General features: G+C 41.4%; 1 protein-coding gene and 1 long non-coding RNA gene across 4 annotated transcripts; both read left to right on the top strand.

Moving 5' to 3' along the window:
- Positions 1 to 228: 228 nt before the first annotated feature.
- LOC135535111 (twist-related protein 2-like) lies at positions 229 to 1849 on the top strand. Of its 2 annotated transcripts, none has more exons than XM_064961830.1 (2): positions 229 to 822; positions 1273 to 1849. In XM_064961830.1, the coding sequence occupies exons 1-2, from the start codon at positions 412 to 414 to the stop codon at positions 1378 to 1380; spliced, it is 519 nt and encodes a 172-aa protein (XP_064817902.1). In that variant the 5' UTR covers positions 229 to 411; the 3' UTR covers positions 1381 to 1849. The 2 variants fall into 2 exon arrangements, with proteins under 2 accessions (XP_064817902.1, XP_064817903.1); XM_064961831.1 differs by having other exon boundaries at positions 233 to 945; positions 1273 to 1361.
- A 3777-nt stretch (positions 1850 to 5626) lies between these two features.
- On the top strand, positions 5627 to 22319 carry LOC135535110 (uncharacterized). 2 transcript variants are annotated; one of them, XR_010454814.1, is made up of 3 exons: positions 5627 to 5956; positions 13205 to 13317; positions 21348 to 22319. It is a non-coding gene; the product is annotated as an uncharacterized LOC135535110 (long non-coding RNA). The 2 variants fall into 2 exon arrangements; XR_010454813.1 differs by having other exon boundaries at positions 21345 to 22319.
- The last annotated feature ends 1505 nt before the right edge of the window (positions 22320 to 23824 follow it).

Here is a 23824-nt window from a genome sequence, read left to right as displayed (position 1 = left end):
TCAAACAAAATGTGTTTCTTTGATAAGCCTATCCAAATTATATTCTAGGCTATACAATACCAATCCCGCCATTGATGAAGTACGCTTTCAGCGGTCTCCGACTTTGTTTTCAGCAGACCATGCAGTGAGAGGAGTTCCTCATAGTTCCTTGCTCGCGCCCACCCCTCTTTACACGTAATATACTTTATTGGCCAATCCTCTCTCTCTCCAAATCTTTACGCCATACAGGCTATAAGAACTCCGTAACTTTCTCAAGTATCAGAAAACATTTCTTGTCTCGGGATCCCATGTATGGATACTTTATTATTGGTGTCTGGCGGTGAATCGAAGGCGCAACTGGAAATAACCGTTAACTTGATGCGTGGATCATTCGGACTGACTGTCGCTTGTCTGTCTTCTAACTGAGGGGTGATGTCTGAGGAAATGACCGGGGAAGAGTCGAGCTCCCCAGGCTCTCCACTAGACAGTCTCAGCAACAGTGAGGGGGAACTGGATAGGCAACCGAAGAGATGTGGGAGGAAAAGGACATCAAGCAGGAAGAATGGGGAGGATTCAGATAGCCCTACCCCTGGGAAAAGAGGGAAAAAGTCAAGCAGCAGCAGTCCACATTCTTTCGAAGACCTACAGACGCAACGAGTCATGGCGAACGTGCGCGAGCGGCAGAGGACGCAGTCACTCAACGAAGCTTTCTCGTCTTTGCGGAAAATTATCCCCACTTTGCCTTCAGACAAACTGAGCAAAATACAAACCTTAAAACTTGCTGCCAGGTACATCGATTTCCTGTACCAAGTTCTGCAGAGCGATGAATTGGACTCCAAAATGGCAAGTTGTAGTTATGTGGCTCATGAGAGATTAAGCTATGCGTTTTCTGTATGGAGGATGGAGGGCGCTTGGTCCATGTCAGCATCTCACTAGCTCACGGCCGAAGAGCTGTAGTCCAAAATGGTATGCTCTGTTTTCCAACTCATTGTCTTACTTTTTAAGACCGTACTACATTGCAACCATTTCAGTTGATGTTCGTTGTACAAAAATGGCTAAATACAAAAACAATCACTTTAGGCCTATGGGCCTACTACATGTGTCTATAGCCTATTTGGGCTAATTTTGTTTTGTTAACAGTATCAGCTTAAATAGTGTTCTACTTTAATAGACTATTGCTTTGTGAGTCATACTGCAGCCATAAACAAGTCTAGGTTGCTGTGTTTTGTTGAACTTTTTCGTAGTCAGGCGTCAATAATTAATCGTCTTTTTTATAATTGTTCTGATCTGCAGGTGACAGCTGATTCTGCTTATCAATATGACAACGGGGCAATTCTGGAGAATAATGCTGGAAACACACAAAGCTGCGGTTTATGGGAGCAAACGTTGACAACCATTTAAAACCAAAAAGGACAGGGCGTGGGGAGAGCACTTTGCCTGGGAAAGGCCCGCGTTTGGACGACCTGGATCTGCATTCGAGTGCTAGGCTACTACACTACTACATTCTGAAATACGTTAGTTTTTTTATTGTTGACGACGAATGTTACTTGGAAATGTATGTTTTCGTGCATGTCTTTGACTCTGTGGACCGTATTCTGTGGAGGTTAAAGGGCAGCATCGACGCATTTGTCTCAGTTTCCGTGTGAGACTTTCGATGTGGACTGACTGCGGTATTATAGGCTGATGGGTTGAAATAATGTGTCGCCAACCTGTGCGAAAATAATTGAGGTTATTATTTTCAGAATACATTTATTTATTTATTGATGACACGTGTTACATGAGGAATAGATCTTATGTCTGAAATGCATTCCTATTTTTATTATTGTTGTGTAAATAATTGTATATTTTCCGCAATAAAGTAAATGATAAAACAAAATGATTTCCCTTTTTACTTCATTAATTAAGTGTCAACCAAACAAGTATGGTATGATTATACAAATCTAAATGTCCTAGGATCGAACAATTGTCAAATACTTGAGTAATTCCCTCTTTTGATGCAAACATGCAAACTCTGCTGCATAAGATATCTGGCAGGCTACCAGTTAGGCTACTTCGACTTTTATTCTGACACAAATAGTTAATACATTGGCGGTAAGTCTTCACATTGAAGTGAATGTTTATAATGTGTCCTGCTCCAATCCACCAGTGGACCATGCTTAACATTCACATTTACGACAACAACTTTTGCAGAGATCATTCAGTAAGAGGGGTGTATGAAATGTATTAAAACCGTGTCCACCTGGGAAACGTTTCACGGTTGTTTTTGGCGTGGTCTTATAATCAACATAATCAGCTTCATCTTAAACTAACATACTCCTGAAACGCCTCTGAATATCGGATTTCTCTCGACCCAATGGGACTATCGGTTATGAAAGACGAAATAATCATACTATTTATTAGGTTTGTTTTGTAGTAATGAACGGACATCGTTGGAATAATGTATTATTATTATGACCAATATTATTATTTGCCTATTTGTAAAATAAACCAGACTACTGCTTTAATTATTATTGTATAGTGGTAGGCAAACTTTGCCGTTTATAACTGTGTAGCAACACTTTGTGCGTCACTAAAGCCTATAGTGTTGACATTTGCTATTATTCCATGTTCCTGATGGAGGTTATTCCACGTTCCTGATGAATGAGGTTATTCCATGTTCCTGATGGAGGTTATTCCATGTTCCTGATGAATGAGGTTATTCCATGTTCCTGATGGAGGTTATTCCATGTTCCTGATGAATGAGGTTATTCCATGTTCCCGATGGAGGTTATTCCATGTTCCTGATGAATGAGGTTATTCCATGTTCCTGATAAATGAGGTTATTCCATGTTCCTGGTAAATTAGGTTATTCCATTTTCCTGATAAATGAGGTTATACCATTTTTCTGATAAATTAGGTTATTCAGTGTTCCTGATAAATTAGGTTATTCCATTTTCCTGATAAATTAGGTTATTCCACGTTCCTGATAAAGAAGGTTATTCCACGTTCCTGATAAATGAGTTTATTCCATGTTCCTGATAAAGGAGGTTATTCCACGTTCCTGATAAATGAGGTTATACCATTTTTCTGATAAATTAGGTTATTCAGTGTTCCTGATAAATTAGGTTATTCCATTTTTCTGATAAATTAGGTTATTCAGTGTTCCTGATAAATTAGGTTATTCCATTTTCCTGATAAATTAGGTTATTCAGTGTTCCTGATAAATTAGGTTATTCCACGTTCCTGATAAAGAAGGTTATTCCACGTTCCTGATAAATTAGTTTATTCCATGTTCCTGATAAAGGAGGTTATTCCACGTTCCTGATAAATGAGGTTATACCATTTTTCTGATAAATTAGGTTATTCAGTGTTCCTGATAAATTAGGTTATTCCATTTTCCTGATAAATTAGGTTACTCAATTTTCCTGATAAATTAGGTTATTCCACGTTCCTGATAAAGAAGGTTATTACATGTTCCTGATAAATGAGTTTATTCCATGTTCCTGATAAAGGAGGTTATTCCACGTTCCTGATAAATTAGATTATTCCATGTTCCTGATAAAGGAGATTATTCTGTTTTCCTCATAAATGAGGTTATTCCACGTTCCTGATAAATTAGGTTATTCAGTGTTCCTGATAAATTAGATTATTCCATGTTCCTGATAAAGGAGATTATTCTGTTTTCCTCATAAATGAGGTATTTCCATGTTCTTGATAAAGGAGGGTTTTCTGTGTTCCTGATAAATGAGGTTATTCCACGTTCCTGATAAATGAGGTTATTCCACGTTCCTGTTAAATTAGGTTATTCCATGTTCCTGATAAATGAGGTTATTCCACGTTCCTGATAAAGGAGATTATTCTGTTTTCCTCATAAATTAGGTATTTCCATGTTCTTGATAAAGGAGGGTTTTCTGTGTCCCTGATAAATGAGGTTATTCCATATCCCTGATGAATTAGGTTATTCCGTTTTCCTGTTAAATTAGATTATACCATGTTCCTGATAAATGAGGTTATTCCACGTTCCTGTTAATGAGATTATTCCATGTTTCTGATACATTAGATGATTATGTGTTCCTGATAAAAGATTATTCCATGTTTCTGATAAATGAAGTTACTCAATGTTTCTGATAAATGAGGTTATTCGGTCTTCCTGATAAATGAGGTTATTCAGTCTGCCTGATAAATGAGGTTATTCAGTCTGCCTGATAAATGAGGTTATTCAGTCTGCCTGATAAATGAGGTTATTCGGTCTTCCTGATAAATGAGGTTATTCAGTCTGCCTGATAAATGAGGTTATTCAGTCTGCCTGATAAATTAGGTTGCAAATCGACATGATTGATCAGTTGCGTGAAATTTCTTCTTTCTTTAATGAGAAATGGAGAATAGTTTTGCAAAAGCTGAAAAATACTAAATGAATATAGGCCTATTCAATTGTGATATATATTGATATGTGATTCATAACACCTTAAATCATGATATTGCATATAGCCTAGTATGTAGCCGAGACGATGTAGCAGGCCTATTGTAATTGACTGTCTGTATTATTTTAGGCTACTTCTAATCTATTCACAAAGAGTCATGTTACTTTGTTAAATGTAATAGGCTACTGATGCGAGACAGAGTAAAATATTAAGCTTACGTTAACAAATCTTGTTGGTGGGTTTTATTTTCTGTCTGTGGCTTTCATATAAACATAAACTATTTAATACATCGAACTGATGAGCGCACGTTATTTCCCCACACGGCGGGCTATAATGGCAAGCGCTCAGGCTAAAGCTCCTGCAAACCGCCTGTAGATCAAAGCACGTCTAATGAATTGATCCCCATAACGTTGTCCCCATATTCTTCACCGATTTATTTGACGTGAACGGGTGTTGATAGATTATTAGCATTAGCATGTATTAAAGGCCTTATGTATCAGCTGTAGATGCTGTGCAAACATGTCCCTTTATGGCAGATAACGCAGAACAACTGATTGTCAATCTGAGAGAGCAGGCGTGTTCCCTCAGAATACATGTTCAATCAAAGTATTGCATAGCCTGCAGTTACTGCCCCTGGACGCTTAATCTATCCATCCGTTTGTTGAATCTGGAAAAGTATTTTGGACTCTTCAACCCTCCTGAAGTCGTTTAATTCAAAGCACGTGTCCGTTTGAAGGTGTGCAATTGGCTTGTGAGGCATGTATGGAATTCCCAGATGTCTATGAAATTCAAGGAGTCTTTGGTAGGCCCTGTAGGCTCGTGTGAGGTGGTGGAGTATACAGCGGCCCTGTAGGCTCGTGTGAGGTGGTGGAGTATACAGCGGCCCTGTAGGCTCGTGTGAGGTGGTGGAGTATACAGCGGCCCTGTAGGCTAGTGTGAGGTGGTGGAGTATACAGACAGCATATGTGAAAGTCTCCCATACACAGCTTGTTTTTATGGACACAGTCACTGCAGAATCACAAGAAAAGTTCCAAAACGCAAAATAGAGTTATGTGCAAACTAAAAACCTGAATGCAAAAGATAAACCTAGTCCTTAGCCTACCTAAGAACACAACTTGCTTATATGAACATCCAAGCTGTTCCCGTTGACAAGCAAAATAGCTTAATTTGAAGTCAACAAACTCTCTCCAAGTCAGAAATGTAACACAACTAAGTATACGTTCCTGTGTTTGCGGAGAGGAGTTGGTAACGGACACGACGCAGAGAGAGGCACCGAGTGAAACCTATTCTGAACAGATGTTAGTATTTTACAAAAGTCACGTGAAATGAACAGATGTTGTTGTAGAACAGGGACTCGCCTTGGTTCGAGAGCATTCCTCGACAGAAAGGCTTCGAAATAAGATCGGAGAGAAGCATTCGCGTTCTATTCACAACAAAAAACGACTCAGCACATCGTGTGGGTGATAATAGATTACCACGGGCCTCACCTGCGATGGAACCTCGGCCTACGTCCCATAGGAAATATATCAAACTAAAATGGACGGTTCCAACCGCGCAGGAATTTGCTGGAGATTAGGGTAAGAGAATATAGCATTTTTATATGTGCTGGGAGAAGGCCTACAGCAATCGACGTCAATGTTGTTAACCAGTATTATGTAAGTTGTTTTGATAATGTCAGGATGCAATACCGTATCCCAGTGGTTGTTGGAAAGACGCCAAATGACGTCTGATAGTTATTGAAACGCACTTATCTATTGAGATGTTGAATATAATATAGGCCAGGCCTGTGTGGAATTGTACATTGGTACAAAGGGTTAGTCTGAAATGGGCCTTCAATACGACCTGCAGTGAGTTTTCTGCTCTTCTTTGACTGCTAAACCTTAGCCACAATACTTTGCAGAGTTTCTTTTCTTAGATAATCGTGATGCAAAATGCTACCTCTTTGTTAGAAAATGGGGACGGAAAATGTTCGATGACAAATATGTGGTTTTGAAGAAAATAAAAAGCAATCTATCATAAATCAATATAATACAGACTATTGTCTGTGTTGACCAATAACGGAATGTTTTCTATAAGGGTTGAAGTAATTGTGATGTTCCTAATAAGCAAATGATAGGCCTACCGAATGTATAATTTAAATGCAATGTAAGAATGAAATAACGTTATTTTAAAAGAAAGATGTGAAATAATCCCTCATCCCTGTAGTCTCGGTTTATATCACTGGGTGCCAATAACTGCATCAGAAAATGAGTCTTGAATGACTTGAATAACTAACTGCATACACTGGTAACAGTTGTTCATTATCTCCAGAATGCATTCCTTCCTTCGAGGATATATGGCTTTCTGATACTGTCTGTACTATTCTATATTCAGTTCATTCGTTTCTTAATAAGATTTGGCCCAAAGTAAATTACATAAAATAATATTTTGGCCTAAAATACATTTTATCAAATTGTTATTTATAATTATACACAATATATTATGATGGATATTATGATTGTTATTATTATTATTATTATTATTATTATATAATTGACACACAAATGGGGCGAGGGGTGCCTGAGTTCTGATATAGCAGGGGACTAGGTCAAGTGGACAGTTTAAAGAATGGCTGTGACATACATGAGAACAGGTGGAGTATAGACCTATTCTACCATGAGAACAGGTGGAGTATAAACCTATTCTACCATGAGAACAGGTGGAGTATAGACCTATTCTACCATGAGAACAGGTGGAGTATAGACCTATTCTACCATGAGAACAGGTGGAGTATAGACCTATTCTACCATGAGAACAGGTGGAGTATAGACCTATTCTACCATGAGAACAGGTGGAGTATAGACCTATTCTACCATGAGAACAGGTGGAGTATAGACCTATTCTACCATGAGAACAGGTGGAGTATAGACCTATTCTACCATGAGAACAGGTGGAGTATAGACCTATTCTACCATGAGAACAGGTGGAGTATAGACCTATTCTACCATGAGAACAGGTGGAGTATAGACCTATTCTACCATGAGAACAGGTGGAGTATAGACCTATTCTACCATGAGAACAGGTGGAGTATAGACCTATTCTACCATGAGAACAGGTGGAGTATAGACCTATTCTACCATGAGAACAGGTGGAGTATAGACCTATTCTACCATGAGAACAGGTGGAGTATAGACCTATTCTAACATGAGAACAGGTGGAGTATAGACCTATTCTAACATGAGAACAGGTGGAGTATAGACCTATTCTACCATGAGAACAGGTGGAGTATAGACCTATTCTAACATGAGAACAGGTGGAGTATAGACCTATTCTACCATGAGAACAGGTGGAGTATAGACCTATTCTACCATGAGAACAGGTGGAGTATAGACCTATTCTACCATGAGAACAGGTGGAGTATAGACCTATTCTACCATGAGAACAGGTGGAGTATAGACCTATTCTACCATGAGAACAGGTGGAGTATAGACCTATTCTAACATGAGAACAGGTGGAGTATAGACCTATTCTACCACGAGAACAGGTGGAGTATAGACCTATTCTACCATGAGAACAGGTGGAGTATAGACCTATTCTACCATGAGAACAGGTGGTGTATAGACCTATTCTACCATGAGAACAGGTGGAGTATAGACCTATTCTACCATGAGAACAGGTGGAGTATAGACCTATTCTACCATGAGAACAGGTGGAGTATAGACCTATTCTACCATGAGAACAGGTGGAGTATAGACCTATTCTACCATGAGAACAGGTGGAGTATAGACCTATTCTACCATGAGAACAGGTGGAGTATAGACCTATTCTACCATGGGCCGCTTTCCTAATAGCACACAATCCTTTCATAAATAGCATAAGCTACTATTCCAATGACGCTATTTTCAATGGCTAAATATGTACACACCCATTATAAATGTTGTGAAACATATAAATATTCTCAATGGCCAATTCGGTCCAGGCCGCATTAAAACCTTCCGTGGTGAAGGACAGGACAAGTCGGTCCAGGCCGCATCAAAACTTTCCGTGGTGAAGGACAGGACAAGTCGGTCCAGGCCACATCAAAACGTTCCGTGTTGAAGGACCGGACAAGTCGGTCCAGGCCGCATCAAAACGTTCCGTGGTGAAGGACCGGACAAGTCGGTCCAGGCCGCATCAAAACGTTCCGTGGTGAAGGACAGGACAAGTCGGTCCAGGCCACATCAAAACGTTCCGTGTTGAAGGACAGGACAAATCGGTCCAGGCCACATCAAAACGTTCCGTGTTGAAGGACCGGACAAGTCGGTCCAGGCCGCATCAAAACCTTCGGTGGTGAAGGACAGGACAAATCGGTCCAGGCCACATCAAAACGTTCCGTGTTGAAGGACAGGACAAATCGGTCCAGGCCGCATCAAAACGTTCCGTGTTGAAGGACAGGACAAGTCGGTCCAGGCCGCATCAAAACGTTCCGTGTTGAAGGACAGGACAAATCGGTCCAGGCCGCATCAAAACGTTCCGTGTTGAAGGACAGGACAAATCGGTCCAGGCCGCATCAAAACGTTCCGTGTTGAAGGACAGGACAAATCGGTCCAGGCCGCATCAAAACGTTCCGTGTAGAAGGACAGGACAAATCGGTCCAGGCCGCATCAAAACGTTCCGTGTTGAAGGACAGGACAAGTCGGTCCAGGCCGCATCAAAACGTTCCGTGTTGAAGGACAGGACAAGTCGGTCCAGGCCGCATCAAAACGTTCCGTGTTGAAGGACAGGACAAATCGGTCCAGGCCGCATCAAAACGTTCCGTGTTGAAGGACAGGACAAATCGGTCCAGGCCGCATCAAAACGTTCCGTGTTGAAGGACCGGACAAGTCGGTCCAGGCCGCATCAAAACGTTCCGTGTTGAAGGACAGGACAAATCGGTCCAGGCCGCATCAAAACGTTCCGTGTTGAAGGACAGGACAAATCGGTCCAGGCCGCATCAAAACGTTCCGTGTTGAAGGACAGGACAAGTCGGTCCAGGCCGCATCAAAACGTTCCGTGTTGAAGGACAGGACAAATCGGTCCAGGCCGCATCAAAACGTTCCGTGTTGAAGGACAGGACAAATCGGTCCAGGCCGCATCAAAGCGTTCCGTGTTGAAGGACCGGACAAGTCGGTCCAGGCCGCATCAAAGCGTTCCGTGTTGAAGGACCGGACAAGTCGGTCCAGGCCGCATCAAAACGTTCCGTGTTGAAGGACAGGACAAATCGGTCCAGGCCGCATCAAAGCGTTCCGTGTTGAAGGACCGGACAAGTCGGTCCAGGCCGCATCAAAACGTTCCGTGTTGAAGGACAGGACAAATCGGTCCAGGCCGCATCAAAACGTTCCGTGTTGAAGGACAGGACAAATCGGTCCAGGCCGCATCAAAACGTTCCGTGTTGAAGGACAGGACAAGTCGGTCCAGGCCGCATCAAAGCGTTCCGTGTTGAAGGACAGGACAAATCGGTCCAGGCCGCATCAAAGCGTTCCGTGTTGAAGGACCGGACAAGTCGGTCCAGGCCGCATCAAAACGTTCCGTGTTGAAGGACAGGACAAATCGGTCCAGGCCGCATCAAAACGTTCCGTGTTGAAGGACAGGACAAATCGGTCCAGGCCGCATCAAAACGTTCCGTGTTGAAGGATAGGACAAGTCGGTCCAGGCCGCATCAAAACGTTCCGTGTTGAAGGACAGGACAAATCGGTCCAGGCCGCATCAAAACGTTCCGTGTTGAAGGACAGGACAAATCGGTCCAGGCCGCATCAAAACGTTCCGTGTTGAAGGACCGGACAAGTCGGTCCAGGCCGCATCAAAACGTTCCGTGTTGAAGGACCGGACAAGTCGGTCCAGGCCGCATCAAAACGTTCCGTGTTGAAGGACAGGACAAATCGGTCCAGGCCGCATCAAAACGTTCCGTGTTGAAGGACAGGACAAATCGGTCCAGGCCGCATCAAAACGTTCCGTGTTGAAGGACCGGACAAGTCGGTCCAGGCCGCATCAAAACGTTCCGTGTTGAAGGACAGGACAAATCGGTCCAGGCCGCATCAAAACGTTCCGTGTTGAAGGACAGGACAAGTCGGTCCAGGCCGCATCAAAACGTTCCGTGTTGAAGGCCTACTTGTATTTTTCCTTTCCTTTTCCTTTATGATTGTTATCCCGTTCTGTTGTGAATGTTGTATTATGTGTTTTCTATAATTTTATGAATAGTTAATGCAATAAACATTGCCGTAACATGAAGTGAGTCGGTAGATGCAACTTGATCATAATGGGGCGGCAGGTAGCCTAGTGGTCAGTAGGTCAGTAGTTGGACTAGTAACCGAATGCTTGCAAGAACAAATCCTGGAGCTGACAATGTACAAATCTGTCGTTCTGCCCCTGAACAAGGCAGGTCACCCACTGTTCCTAGGCCGTCATTGAAAATAAGAATTTGTTCTTAACTGACCTGCCTAGTTAAATAAAGGTAAGATTAAAAATAATAATATTGACAACCCAGTGGGCACGCCACGTCATTTCAACGTGGACAATTGGGTGGTATTTGGTTGAGACGTTGATGAGATTACAACCTTTATTCACCCACTCAAAAATACACCCAAAAGATAGTTGAATTTCCAATGTGTTGTCACTATGCGTACAAAAGGTACAGAATCATTTTAGACCCAAGCCACCCCCTGTACCTGGACTTTGAACTACTCCCCTCTGGGCGCAGGTATAGGGCACCCCTCAGCAGGAAAACCAGAACTAGACAGTCATTTGTGGTGTGATATAGGTGTGTGTGATATCCCTCCTAAATATCTGGGGCTAATGTTCCTATCGACACAGTAAGAACAGCAGGCCAGTTTTTATATATATATATATATATATTGGTATGTAACTGTTATGAAAGCTGTATTGTCAATTTTGTTTTGTATTTAAACGCCGCTTTAAACGTGTACATGACACTGCAACACAGTTTCCCAATGGGGACTATAAAGTCAGTAAGTACCACAAAATTCCAATCGAAAAACAATGTCAGATGTTTTGGTTTTATTGTCAACCAAATGCCTATGTACTTTAAAACATTTTTAAAAGCACAGCAAAATTAAAATGGGAATTCAATTTAAAATATATATTTTTTTTTATTCAGCATTAATGTGTTATCACTGTGTTTAATATGTTAGCAGAACCGAATGACCGGGATTGCAGTTGAGATTACATTAAAAGTAAGTGATCAGATTATTACAGCAATTGTGAAGCTCTAAACAGACCTGCATAGGTCACGCATGCTATCTTCAACATGCACGCATTATATGATTACACAACAAGACATGTATAGGTCATGCATGCTATCTTCAACATGCACGCGTTATATGTTTACACAACAAGACATGTATAGGTCATGCATGCTATCTTCAACATGCACGCATTATATGATTACACAAGAAGACATGTACAGGTCATGCATGCTATCTTCAACATGCACACGTTATATGTTTACACAACAAGACATGTATAGGTCATGCATGCTATCTTCAACATGCACGCGTTATATGATTACACAACAAGACATGTATAGGTCACGCATGCTATCTTCAACATGCACGCGTTATATGATTACACAACAAGACATGTATAGGTCACGCATGCTATCTTCAACATGCACGCGTTATATGATTACACAACAAGACATGTATAGGTCACGCATGCTATCTTCAACATGCACGCGTTATATGATTACACAACAAGACATGTATAGGTCATGCATGCTATCTTCAACATGCACGCGTTATATGATTACACAACAAGACATGTATAGGTCATGCATGCTATCTTCAACATGCACGTGTTATATGATTACACAACAAGACATGTACAGGTCATGCATGCTATCTTCAACATGCACGCGTTATATGATTACACTACAAGACATGTACAGGTCATGCATGCTATCTTCAACATGCACGCGTTATATGATTACACTACAAGACATGTATAGGTCACGCATGCTATCTTCAACATGCACGCGTTATATGATTACACTACAAGACATGTACAGGTCATGCATGCTATCTTCAACATGCACGCGTTATATGATTACACTACAAGACATGTACAGGTCATGCATGCTATCTTCAACATGCACGCGTTATATGATTACACTACAAGACATGTACAGGTCATGCATGCTATCTTCAACATGCACGCGTTATATGTTTACACAACAAGACATGTATAGGTCATGCATGCTATCTTCAACGTGCACGTGTTATATGATTACACAACAAGACATGTATAGTTACAGTAGCCTCAATGTGGCCATGGATGTGTTACTCATTTTAATGTCGAATGTTACATTCGTTTGTAAAATAGCCTTAACTCAATATTACAAATGTAATATTGAATTGTCTTTGGTTGACAATGCAACCAGACATGAACATTTAAAGGAGATGTATCTACTGCTTGGATAGTTCCATCTGAACCACTGGCTTACTCACAGTCTTTAACTTATATTCTTGGTTGAGTTAGAGAGGTGAATCCAACATACAATGTAATTTGTTAACTTGTGGACAAATGAATATGCAATTTGTTGTATTTCAAAAGTGATATTGATTAGTCTTTGGTTGTCAACACAACCAAATATCAACATATGAGATATGCACATTCTGCTTGATAGTTTCATCTGTGCCATTGACTTAGTCTGGCTTTAATTACAGTTGTCTACAATTAATAATTGATATGTTGTATTCATGTCTCCATTTCATCCAAAAATCTAATTTAAAGAATAAGACTAAATGAAAGAAAATCAAACTTTAAATGCAGTGAAAAAGTTTGATTTGATTGAGGCCTATTCTTTAACACAGATGTCGGTTAAAACCCTGGATGGGAGACCAAAGAGGAGCTGGAGATTCATCAATTCTCCAGTAGGAGGTGCTGCCCAGTGGAGTGAAGTTGAAGATCTGATGTTGTTTTAAAGGTACATGTTCAACACATATTTTATCCAAGGTTTGTCTATGTTGAAGTTTGTTTACCATGATGGCATAATCCTGTAGTTCAAATTTCACCCTTAAAAACAACAGTTTTAAGTTGTACTTTTTTCAAATCCAATGTATTTTCCACATAGATTCCACATCACAATACCTTCACAAATTACGTTGAATCAAACGTGATTCAACCACTTTGTGACCAGTGGGGAACTTCAATTTCCACTACACCCTCGCTGATTATTCAGCTAAAATATCTAAAGTGATAATATGATTGAAAAATATAATTGATTGACGAATGTAATAATTTAGATTGAATGGAAATATCTGACAGAATACATTGCAATGACGAATAGACTATGATGAATAGACTATGATGAATAGACTATGATGAATAGACTATGATGAATAAACTATGACGAATAGACTATGACAAGTAGACTATGATGAATAGACTATGACGAATAGACTATGACGAATAGACTATGATGAATAGACTATGATGAATAGACTATGATGAATAGACTATGATGAATAGACTATGACGAATAGACTATGACGAATAGACTATGATGAATAGACTATGATGAATAGACTATGATGAATAGACTATGATGAATAGACTATGATGAATAGACTATGACGAATAGACTATGATGAATAGACTATGATGAATAGACTATGACGAATAGACTATGACGAATAGACTATGATGAATAGACTATAACGAATAGACTATGATGAATAGACTATGATGAATAGACTATGACGAATAGACTATGACGAATAGACTATGATGAATAGACTATGACGAATAGACTATGATGAATAGACTATGACGAATAGACTATGACGAATAGACTATGACGAATAGACTATGATGAATAGACTATGACGAATAGACTATGGATATATTGCAGGGCAATGGACTTGACAATATTTTGTTTGGTGGATTTAACTGTGGGCCACAGGTGCAGACTGCCCAATAAGAAACAGGTGCAGACTGCAGAGCTATAAGACCTACTGGCATCCCAATAAGAAACAGGTGCAGACTGCAGAGCTGAGACCTACTGGCATCCCAATAAGAAACATGTGCAGACTGCAGAGCTGAGACCTAGTGGCATCCCAATAAGAAACAGGTGCAGACTGCAGAGCTATAAGACCTAGTGGCATCCCAATAAGAAACAGGTGCAGACTGCAGAGCTGAGACCTAGTGGCATCCCAATAAGAAACAGGTGCAGACTGCAGAGCTATAAGACCTAGTGGCATCCCAATAAGAAACAGGTGCAGACTGCAGAGCTATAAGACCTACTGGCATCCCAATAAGAAACATGTGCAGACTGCAGAGCTGAGACCTAGTGGCATCCCAATAAGAAACAGGTGCAGACTGCAGAGCTATAAGACCTAGTGGCATCCCAATAAGAAACAGGTGCAGACTGCAGAGCTATAAGACCTAGTGGCATCCCAATAAGAAACATGTGCAGACTGCAGAGCTGAGACCTAGTGGCATCACAATAAGAAACAGGTGCAGACTGCAGAGCTGAGACCTAGTGGCATCCCAATAAGAAACAGGTGCAGACTGCAGAGCTATAAGACCTAGTGGCATCCCAATAAGAAACAGGTGCAGACTGCAGAGCTGAGACCTAGTGGCATCCCAATAAGAAACATGTGCAGACTGCAGAGCTGAGACCTAGTGGCATCCCAATAAGAAACAGGTGCAGACTGCAGAGCTGAGACCTAGTGGCATCACAATAAGAAACAGGTGCAGACTGCAGAGCTGAGACCTAGTGGCATCCCAATAAGAAACAGGTGCAGACTGCAGAGCTATAAGACCTAGTGGCATCCCAATAAGAAACAGGTGCAGACTGCAGAGCTGAGACCTAGTGGCATCCCAATAAGAAACATGTGCAGACTGCAGAGCTGAGACCTAGTGGCATCCCAATAAGAAACAGGTGCAGACTGCAGAGCTGAGACCTAGTGGCATCCCAATAAGAAACATGTGCAGACTGCAGAGCTATAAGACCTACTGGCATCCCAATAAGAAACATGTGCAGACTGCAGAGCTGAGACCTAGTGGCATCCCAATAAGAAACATGTGCAGACTGCAGAGCTATAAGACCTACTGGCATCCCAATAAGAAACAGGTGCAGACTGCAGAGCTATAAGACCTAGTGGCATCCCAATAAGAAACAGGTGCAGACTGCAGAGCTATAAGACCTAGTGACATCCCAATAAGAAACAGGTGCAGACTGCAGAGCTATAAGACCTAGTGGCATCCCAATAAGAAACAGGTGCAGACTGCAAAGCACTCCAACTATGTGAGGATTCAACAAAGGACCGGTGCAGACCAGGGCTGGAGATAAGATCAAATATACAGTATTTCAATCCAGACAAGACTTTGGTAGACAGGAGACCAACACACACACACACACACACACACACACACACACACACACACACACACACACACACACACACACACACACACACACACACACACACACACACACACACACACACACACACACACACACACACACACACACACACACACACACACTCACACACACACACACACACACCCTGAGGTTGTAAGTCTGCTGATTGTTTGAATACTGAAAATCTATGAATAATTCATGAACGAAACCCCTCATATTCAGTCCAGATGTGCTGCTCTACAAGATAAATATCTAAAATTGCAACAAATAATTTGGTGTTGTCCACGCATAGTTGCTATACACCAGCTTATATTGACACATCCTTCAGTGTCAGAGAGATCACCTCAGGGTCTCTGAAAAAGAAAGGACCAGTCCCATTGGTTCCTGCACTCTTAGCTGTATATTATGGAAGGTAAGACAGAGACACAAAGCTATGATTATTATTACAGACAAAGTGAGACTCAGCAGAAATGAAGAGTAAGGTCCCTGGTTGCATCCCAAATGGTATCCTATTGCCTCTATAGTGCATCCTTTTTATCTATGGACCTTGGTCAAAAGTATTGCACTATATAGGGAATAGAGGGCCATTTGAGACTCCCACCATCTCCCCTGTAGCTCTGTACTGTTCTAGAAGGTACGGGGAGGGCTTGTTGAATCTGTTTAGCTTTGCTGTTGTAGGAGCAGTGTGGATGCATGCCAAATGTCTCCCTATTGCCTGTATAGTGTATTATTTTTGACCTGGTTAAAAGTAGTGCACTATATAGGGAATAGTGTTCCATTTGAGTCACAACCTCTAGCTGCCTTGTGCTTTACAATGAAAAACCCTGAGAGCTGTGTGGAAAGGCAAGATGTCTATGAGGTTTACTAAGTGGAAGAAGCTCTGACATGGCATGAGTTGTTTCTGTATTTACCCACTTACTTACATGCATTTAGCAGGTAAGGTGTTTGAAAACATATAGTTACAACAACAACTTGGGGAGGAGGATGGGACAGGGATTGAATGAGCCCATTGGAAGGATTGAATGAGTAGAGGTGCACATCCACAGTGCACTAAATGTACCATTTCAGCACTGAGACTAAAGCCTATATCTTTATTGTGTCAATCAACTGGAGAATGTTTGAAAGTAGTAGTCATTTTGATAAGCAGGCGTATTCATGAAAGCAGTGCTGTACAATACTGCAGATGGGGATGACTGAACCTTTCCATTCCCGAAGAGATGGACAAAGTATTGCCTGACTGGATGACCAATGAAAAATCTATTCTGTCTTTTTCTCCAAGGCCTTTTCATGTTTGATTTACAGATCTCAGATCATTGTTTCAGTATAACTGAAACCATATTGAGTCAGTTCCAAATGGCCCCCTATTCCCATATACTGTAGTGCACTACTTTTGACCAGGGCTCATAGGGCTCTTGTCAAAAGTAGTGCACTATGTAGGGAATAGGGTGTAATTCTTTGACCCATATCATGTCAGCCTTGGAGGAAAGCTTGTTTTCATTAGGATTTCCCTTGGATTTGTGAATCGATGTATAGCTGGAGAGAGAGAGAGCAGCTTCTCTCTCAGGTGGGTTGGTGAGAGAGTTAATCAGAAGGGGGTCATGGTGCTCTCCCAGAAGCTTGGCTGGTGCCTAATTGTGAATTCAGTCAAACAAAAAGGTGTGATGGGTTCGCACTCAAATCCATGTCGCATGAAGCTTTTTTTCACTGCATCAGGAATTGCGTACACGGACGTTTTGGCTTTGCAGCCTTCATCAGTGTGAAGAGAGAAAATGAAACAGACCAGTTAGGCTTGCCTTTTTATAAGTCACATGTCCTCACATTACAATCAAAGAATACAGAAATGTTTAGAGAAATGTTCCAGAAATAGATGATCAAATGAGGCTTTTTGAGGAAAAGTCAACATGACTTTCAGGTAGGTCTCAAATAACCAATACAATCTAATCTAGTCCATGTATAAAGTTATGGTAAATTAAATACCTTCTTGCTACACTTTGCATTGGTTAGTTTAATGAGCTATGTTGAGAGAGAATTGACTAAAGCTGGTCAGAGGAAAGGCCAATTAATTTGGACCCTCAATTGAATTGGCCTTTCCACTGACCAGCAAATGAAGTATGCAACTCTTGCTTTAGTCAATCTGAAGGCACACAGTATGTTTGAGTTGGCAAATGGCAGATTCCAGCACAACAATTCAGCAAGAATTAACCGTCTGAATCAAATCATAACAGGTCAGTGTTTCATCACAGTGAATATGGTACATTGGTAATCCAAAGTGACTGAGTAATGGAAACGTGGCATCAGCTTGCATCCAGAGCCCTGACTTCTCCCTTCATAGCTGCCCAGAGAACAGGCTAAATGACTGGTTCACCACTGCACCTTGTGTTTACGCTAGCTGTGTGCGCCGTGTGCCACCCAGGCTGCAGACAAGACACGGATCAGGGTGCTTTCTGGGGAATACACAATGATGTCACAGACAGGAAATGGCTGGGAATGACTTGGCACCTTGAGGTAGCTGGCTCGCCCCCATTGGCTCAGAGGCCACCCTGGAATAATAAACAAGCAATCAGGAGGCAGCACGAGAGTACACAAAGGCATTGCAGACGTTCATGGATGATAAAGGCTGATTTTTCATTTGAGGGGATGATTATTTGTGTTCTCCGGTAAATACAGGGCCCCTCATAGGAGGCGTAAACACACATATGAAGGGAAAAGCGGTTTCTGCCCCAAACACAATGATTTAAAATGTTCTTGTTTATGTCCAACCATGATTAATATAGGCTGCTATATATTTAAACAGAGTTACAGTTTTGAGAACGTAGCAGAAATCTTATTTTCTGAGGAAGCAGAGAGAAACACCTCCTTGGTAAATGTGAACTGTTTGGCTCTCAGAACTGTTTCAGTCTTTTGGCTGTGTTATCATACCACCTTCACATCCAGGCAGGCTCCGCACAACGCCGCTAGTCCTACAACACATGTGGCTATGCTTTGAATCATGTTTCCAATGCATTTGTAGTCAAATCAGATCATGTCAAAGGGATTCTGTGCACTATATTTTAAGAATTTAAAGGAAGTTACTTTAGGGAAAGGGAAAGGGGGACACCTAGTCAGTTGTACAACTGAATGCCTTCAACTGAAATGTATCTTCCACATTTAACCCAACCCCTCTGAATCAGAAAGGTGCGGGGTGCTGCCTTAATCGACATCCACGTCTTCGGCACCCGGGGAACAGTGGGTTAACTGCCTTGCTCAGTGGCAGAACAACAGATTTTTACCTTTAACATGGGCCTGTGATGTATCTTACTGAACAAGTGCCTCAGGGTCGGCCAGGAGAATGTCAAATGGGGTGCCTACCGTACAGTAATATTAGTTTGTTAATGAGGTAGTTTCAACCGTACAGTAATATTAGTTTGTTAATGAGGTAGTTTCAACCGTACAGTAATATTAGTTTGTTGATGAGGTAGTTTCAACCGTACAGTAATATTAGTTTGTTAGTGAAGTAGTTTTTATCGTATAGTAATATTAGTTTGTTAGTGAGGTAGTTTCTACCGTACAGTAATATTAGTTTGTTAGTGAGGTAGTTTTTATCGTATAGTAATATTAGTTTGTTAGTGAGGTAGTTTTTATCGTATAGTAATATTAGTTTCCTGGCCACCTCTCTTCCTGTCCTGCTATAGCCCTGTCCTGGCCCCCTCTCTTCCTGTCCTGGTTTAGCCCGGCCCTGTCCTGGCCTGGGGGTAATTAACTAGTCTAATGACAGCGGCCATGGCCCCCCTATCCCTTAGGTTCCACTCTCTCTCTCATTCTCTCCCCGGGTGTTAATCCCCCTGCCTTCATTAACCTGCCGGCCCAACGTCCCCCACAACACAGCACATAGTGATACTCATGTCACCCTGATAACTGATGTGTTGTTACAGCATTACAATGATCTCCTTCTTCCGTCCTCCTAACATGTCAGGGAACTTTAATTGTGAGCTAATTTGGAACCAATCTCAACAAATGGGGGAGTATTAGAGGAAGCAGAGAAAATTGAGGCAGGCATGAGCTGAGCTGCGGCATCTTGATCTTATGCAGAGGCTTGTTTCAGAGTTATAAACACAAGGACGTTGTTTGAGTGATGGAAAATAGTCAATGGTATGTTTATTATTTTATTTATTTAACCAGGCAAGTCAACTATTATTTATCAAGACGGCCTACCCCGGCCAAACCCTAATCCGGATGATGCTGGGCCAATTGTGCGCCACTCTATAGGACTCCCAATAACGGGCAGTTGTGATACAGGAAGAAGCCACTGCTCCTAAACCGCCATAAAAAAGCTAGACTATGGTTTGCAACTGCACATGGGGACAAAGATCAGACTTTTTGTTAGAAATGTCCTCTGGTTTGATGAAACAAAAATAGAACTGTTTGGCCATAATGACCATCTTTATGTTTGGAGGAAAAAGGGGGAGGCTTGCAAGCCGAAGAACACCATCCCAACCGTGAAGCACGGTGGTGGAAGCATCATGTTGTGGGGGTGCTTTACTGCAGGAGGGACTTGTGCACTTCACAAAATAGATGGCATCATGAGGTAGGAAAATGATGTGGATATATTGAAGCAACATCTCAAGACATCGGTCAGGAAGTTAAAGCTTGGTTGCAAATGGGTCTTCCAAATGGACAATGACCCCAAGTATACTTCCAAAGTTGTGGAAAATGACTTAACGACAACAAAGTCAAGGTATTGGAGTGGCCATCACAAAGCCCTGACCTCAATCCCATAGAAATTTGTGGGCAGAACTGAAAAAGTGTGTGTGAGCAAGGAGGCCAACAAACCTGATTCAGTCCTCTGTCAAGAGGAATGGGCCAAAATTTACCCAACTTATTGTGGGACGCTTGTGGAAGACTACCCGAAACGTTTGACCCAAGTTAAACAATTTAAAGGCAATGTTAGCAAATACTAACTGAGTGTATGTAAACTTCTGACCCACTGGGAATGTGATGAAAGAAATAAAAGCTGAAATAAATAATTCTCTCTACTATTATTCTGACAATTCACATTCTTAAAATAAAGTGGTGATCTTAACTGACCTAAGACAGGGAATTTTACTAGGATTAAATGTCAGGAATTGTGAAAAATGGAGTTTAAATGTATTTGGCTAAGTCGTTTGTAAACTTCCGACTTAAGTTGTATGTATGTATGTATGTATGTATGTATGTATGTATGTATGTATGTATGTATGTATGTATGTATGTATGTATGTATGTATGTATGTGTGTGTGTGTGTGTGTGTGTGTGTGTGTGTGTGTGTGTGTGTGTGTGTGTGTGTGTGTGTGTGTGTGTGTGTGTGTGTGTGTGTGTGTGTGTGTGTGTGTGTGTGTGTGTGTGTGTGTGTGTGTGTGTGTGTATATGATGCAATATTTAGGAATTGATACCCGCAAAAAAAAAAATGGGGGATTGGAAGTGTCTTCGGGTGTAGTTCTTACCATTATTTTTGGGGGACTTTTTTATCTTTTGTTCTTTGTTTTGAGTGGTTGTTAGGGCGACAAGCCAGGCTTTAGTGTTCTAGTATCTATGAGTCACCAGCATCTCTGTCCTCATTTCCCAGCAGGGGCGTTTGTGAAGCAGGTCGTCAACAGGCTGACTCATCACATATGGCCCCAGAACCGTGTCCCTCTGCCAAGATGACACTGCACAGGATATAGTCCTCATCATCAGCCACCTGGTCAGGTGACCCTGACAACAACAACAACAACAACAACAACAACAACAACAACAACAACAAGGAACAAACAAAAGTTGATTGGATGGTGTAAGAGATGATCCTGACTGCAAGTTTCCATTGTGGTCCGACTGAATCTACCAATGATATCCTGGTGTATCTGCTTCTGGACTGAACAGGGCTGGAGAGAACCACAGTTCCTCTCAACAAATAGGCCCACATCAATGAACTTCTCCAGCTGAGACCGTGTGGAATACTGATGTGATACTCATACATGCAAAATGCTACTACAGGATAGAATAGCATGGAGAACTGTATGACACAAACAACAGTCATACTGAAGCTAACATGGACAAGTTTGCAATGATGCGATATTTAGGAATTGATACCGACAAAATAGTGGGTGGATGATCACTAGTTACAATAGGGAAATTGCACACACTTTCTTTTTAGGATTATATTTATAGATGTTATGTTTTACAAGTATTTTTTTGATTATGGTATAGCTTATAAATACCAATTTCTGCTTTTCTTATCTTTATTTAGAGAACATGTATGTTGGCACATTTTATTGCGAATATTAATATTTGGTGCTTGATGAGAAGTTATCTTCAAAAAGTTTTGTAATAAGATTTGGTTGTACGATATTAAAGACATGGAAGGCTGTTTTAAGTACTGAACTATGTACGATGATCCGATAACTGTATCATCTATATTAGATTGAGATGTTTGTGAAACTAATCCGGTGAGTCACAGAAGTTGAGAGTTGAAAGTGTTCAGTCTCGTTAAACAACCCAAAACCTCTTAGAGATAATACCACCGTGTCATGTGTCTGTACCCTGATCCCTGCAGGAAACCCATCTGCCTCTCAAATGGCACCCTATTCCCTATATAGTGCACTACAAACATATTCCCTATGTAGTGGCCCATAGGGTTCTGGTCAAATAGTGCACTATATAGGGAATAGGGTGCCATTTAGGACGCTGACCCGTTCCGAGGACCCTGGTATCTCCCTGCTTTAACGATGCAGGACAACGTAAAGCTTGACTTATCTCCCTCCCCAATCACCGTGTCACCAGGGTGCTGGCTCCGTCCTGCTGGAGGGAACAGCCTTGCTGTTTGTGACCTGTGTGATAAATCAAGTTCAAAGCAGAGGGTTGCACGCTGACAGATATCACCTTACACCCTGACAGATATCACCTTACACCATGACAGATATCACCTTACACCCTGACAGATATCACCTTACACCAAGGCCCAGTTCACTTGTCTTATTATTACATCTTGGCTGTATCTTGGTTTGCGTTTGCTAGTCTCATACCTGTCATGGATAGCGTTCACTATTCAAATGTGTTGAGGCAACATCACACATAGAACCCCCCCACCCCATCTACCACCATTCCAGTAAATTACTGAAATCAGATTAGAGAAATGTCATATGAAACATGAACCAACAAGAGTTTGTGTGCATCCCAAATGGAAACCTATTTCCTTTATAGTGCACTACTTTTGACCAGAACCCAATGGGTCCTAGGCCCTTGGTCTAAAGTAATGCAGTATATAGGGAATAGGGTGCCATTTGGGAAACAGACTTAGATTCCTGAGGAGTGAGTCCACGTGACATGAAGCCACACTTGGATAAACAGTTTCACCCTTCCCTTATTAATTCTGCTGACCTTGGTGTCACCGTGGATGAATGTTTTATGAAGGTCTGGAGCTCCAACGAAGGCTAGAGGAGTAGCAATAAGATCTATTAAACGTTCTGGTACTGTAGGACTGAAATAATAGCTGTTTTACACATTACACTGTACACTGTCAGTGTACAGTGTAAATATTCAGTTTGCGGAATATTTAAATAAAGCCTGGAATAACATTTTAAAAGGCTACCTATAATTAAATTGTAACCCAAACAAGATTTTGCTTCTATGTGGTTAATGGCGTGTGTATGTAGAGTGTGTATTGTCTCCCATATGAATCTTCATAGGGGTTTAATGGCGTGTGTATGTAGAGTGTGTATTGTCTCCCATATGAATCTTCTATGTGGTTAATGGCATGTGTATGTAGAGTGTGTATTGTCTCCCATATGAATCTTCTATGTGGTTAATGGCGTGTGTATGTAGAGTGTGTATTGTGTCCCATATGAATCTTCTATGTGGTTAATGGCGTGTGTATGTAGAGTGTGTATTGTGTCCCATATGAATCTTCTATGTGGTTAATGGCGTGTGTATGTAGAGTGTGTATTGTCTCCCATATGAATCTTCTATGTGGTTAATGGCGTGTGTATGTAGAGTGTGTATTGTCTCCCATATGAATCTTCTATGTGGTTAATGGCGTGTGTATGTAGAGTGTGTATTGTGTCCCATATG

This window comes from Oncorhynchus masou, unplaced genomic scaffold (assembly GCF_036934945.1).
Source record: "Oncorhynchus masou masou isolate Uvic2021 unplaced genomic scaffold, UVic_Omas_1.1 unplaced_scaffold_4454, whole genome shotgun sequence".
NCBI lineage: Eukaryota > Metazoa > Chordata > Actinopteri > Salmoniformes > Salmonidae > Oncorhynchus > Oncorhynchus masou.
Note: the sequence above shows the minus strand (reverse complement) of the source record. Positions and strands in the feature narration are given on the sequence as shown.

Excerpts from the sequence above, each read along its gene's own strand:
- LOC135535111 (XM_064961830.1), top strand. The coding sequence starts at position 412 with ATGTCTGAGGAAATGACCGGGGAAGAGTCGAGCTCCCCAGGCTCTCCA. Across the intron at positions 823-1,272 it reads ATGAATTGGACTCCAAAATG|GTGACAGCTGATTCTGCTTA; the intron begins GCAAGTTGTAGT and ends TCTGATCTGCAG.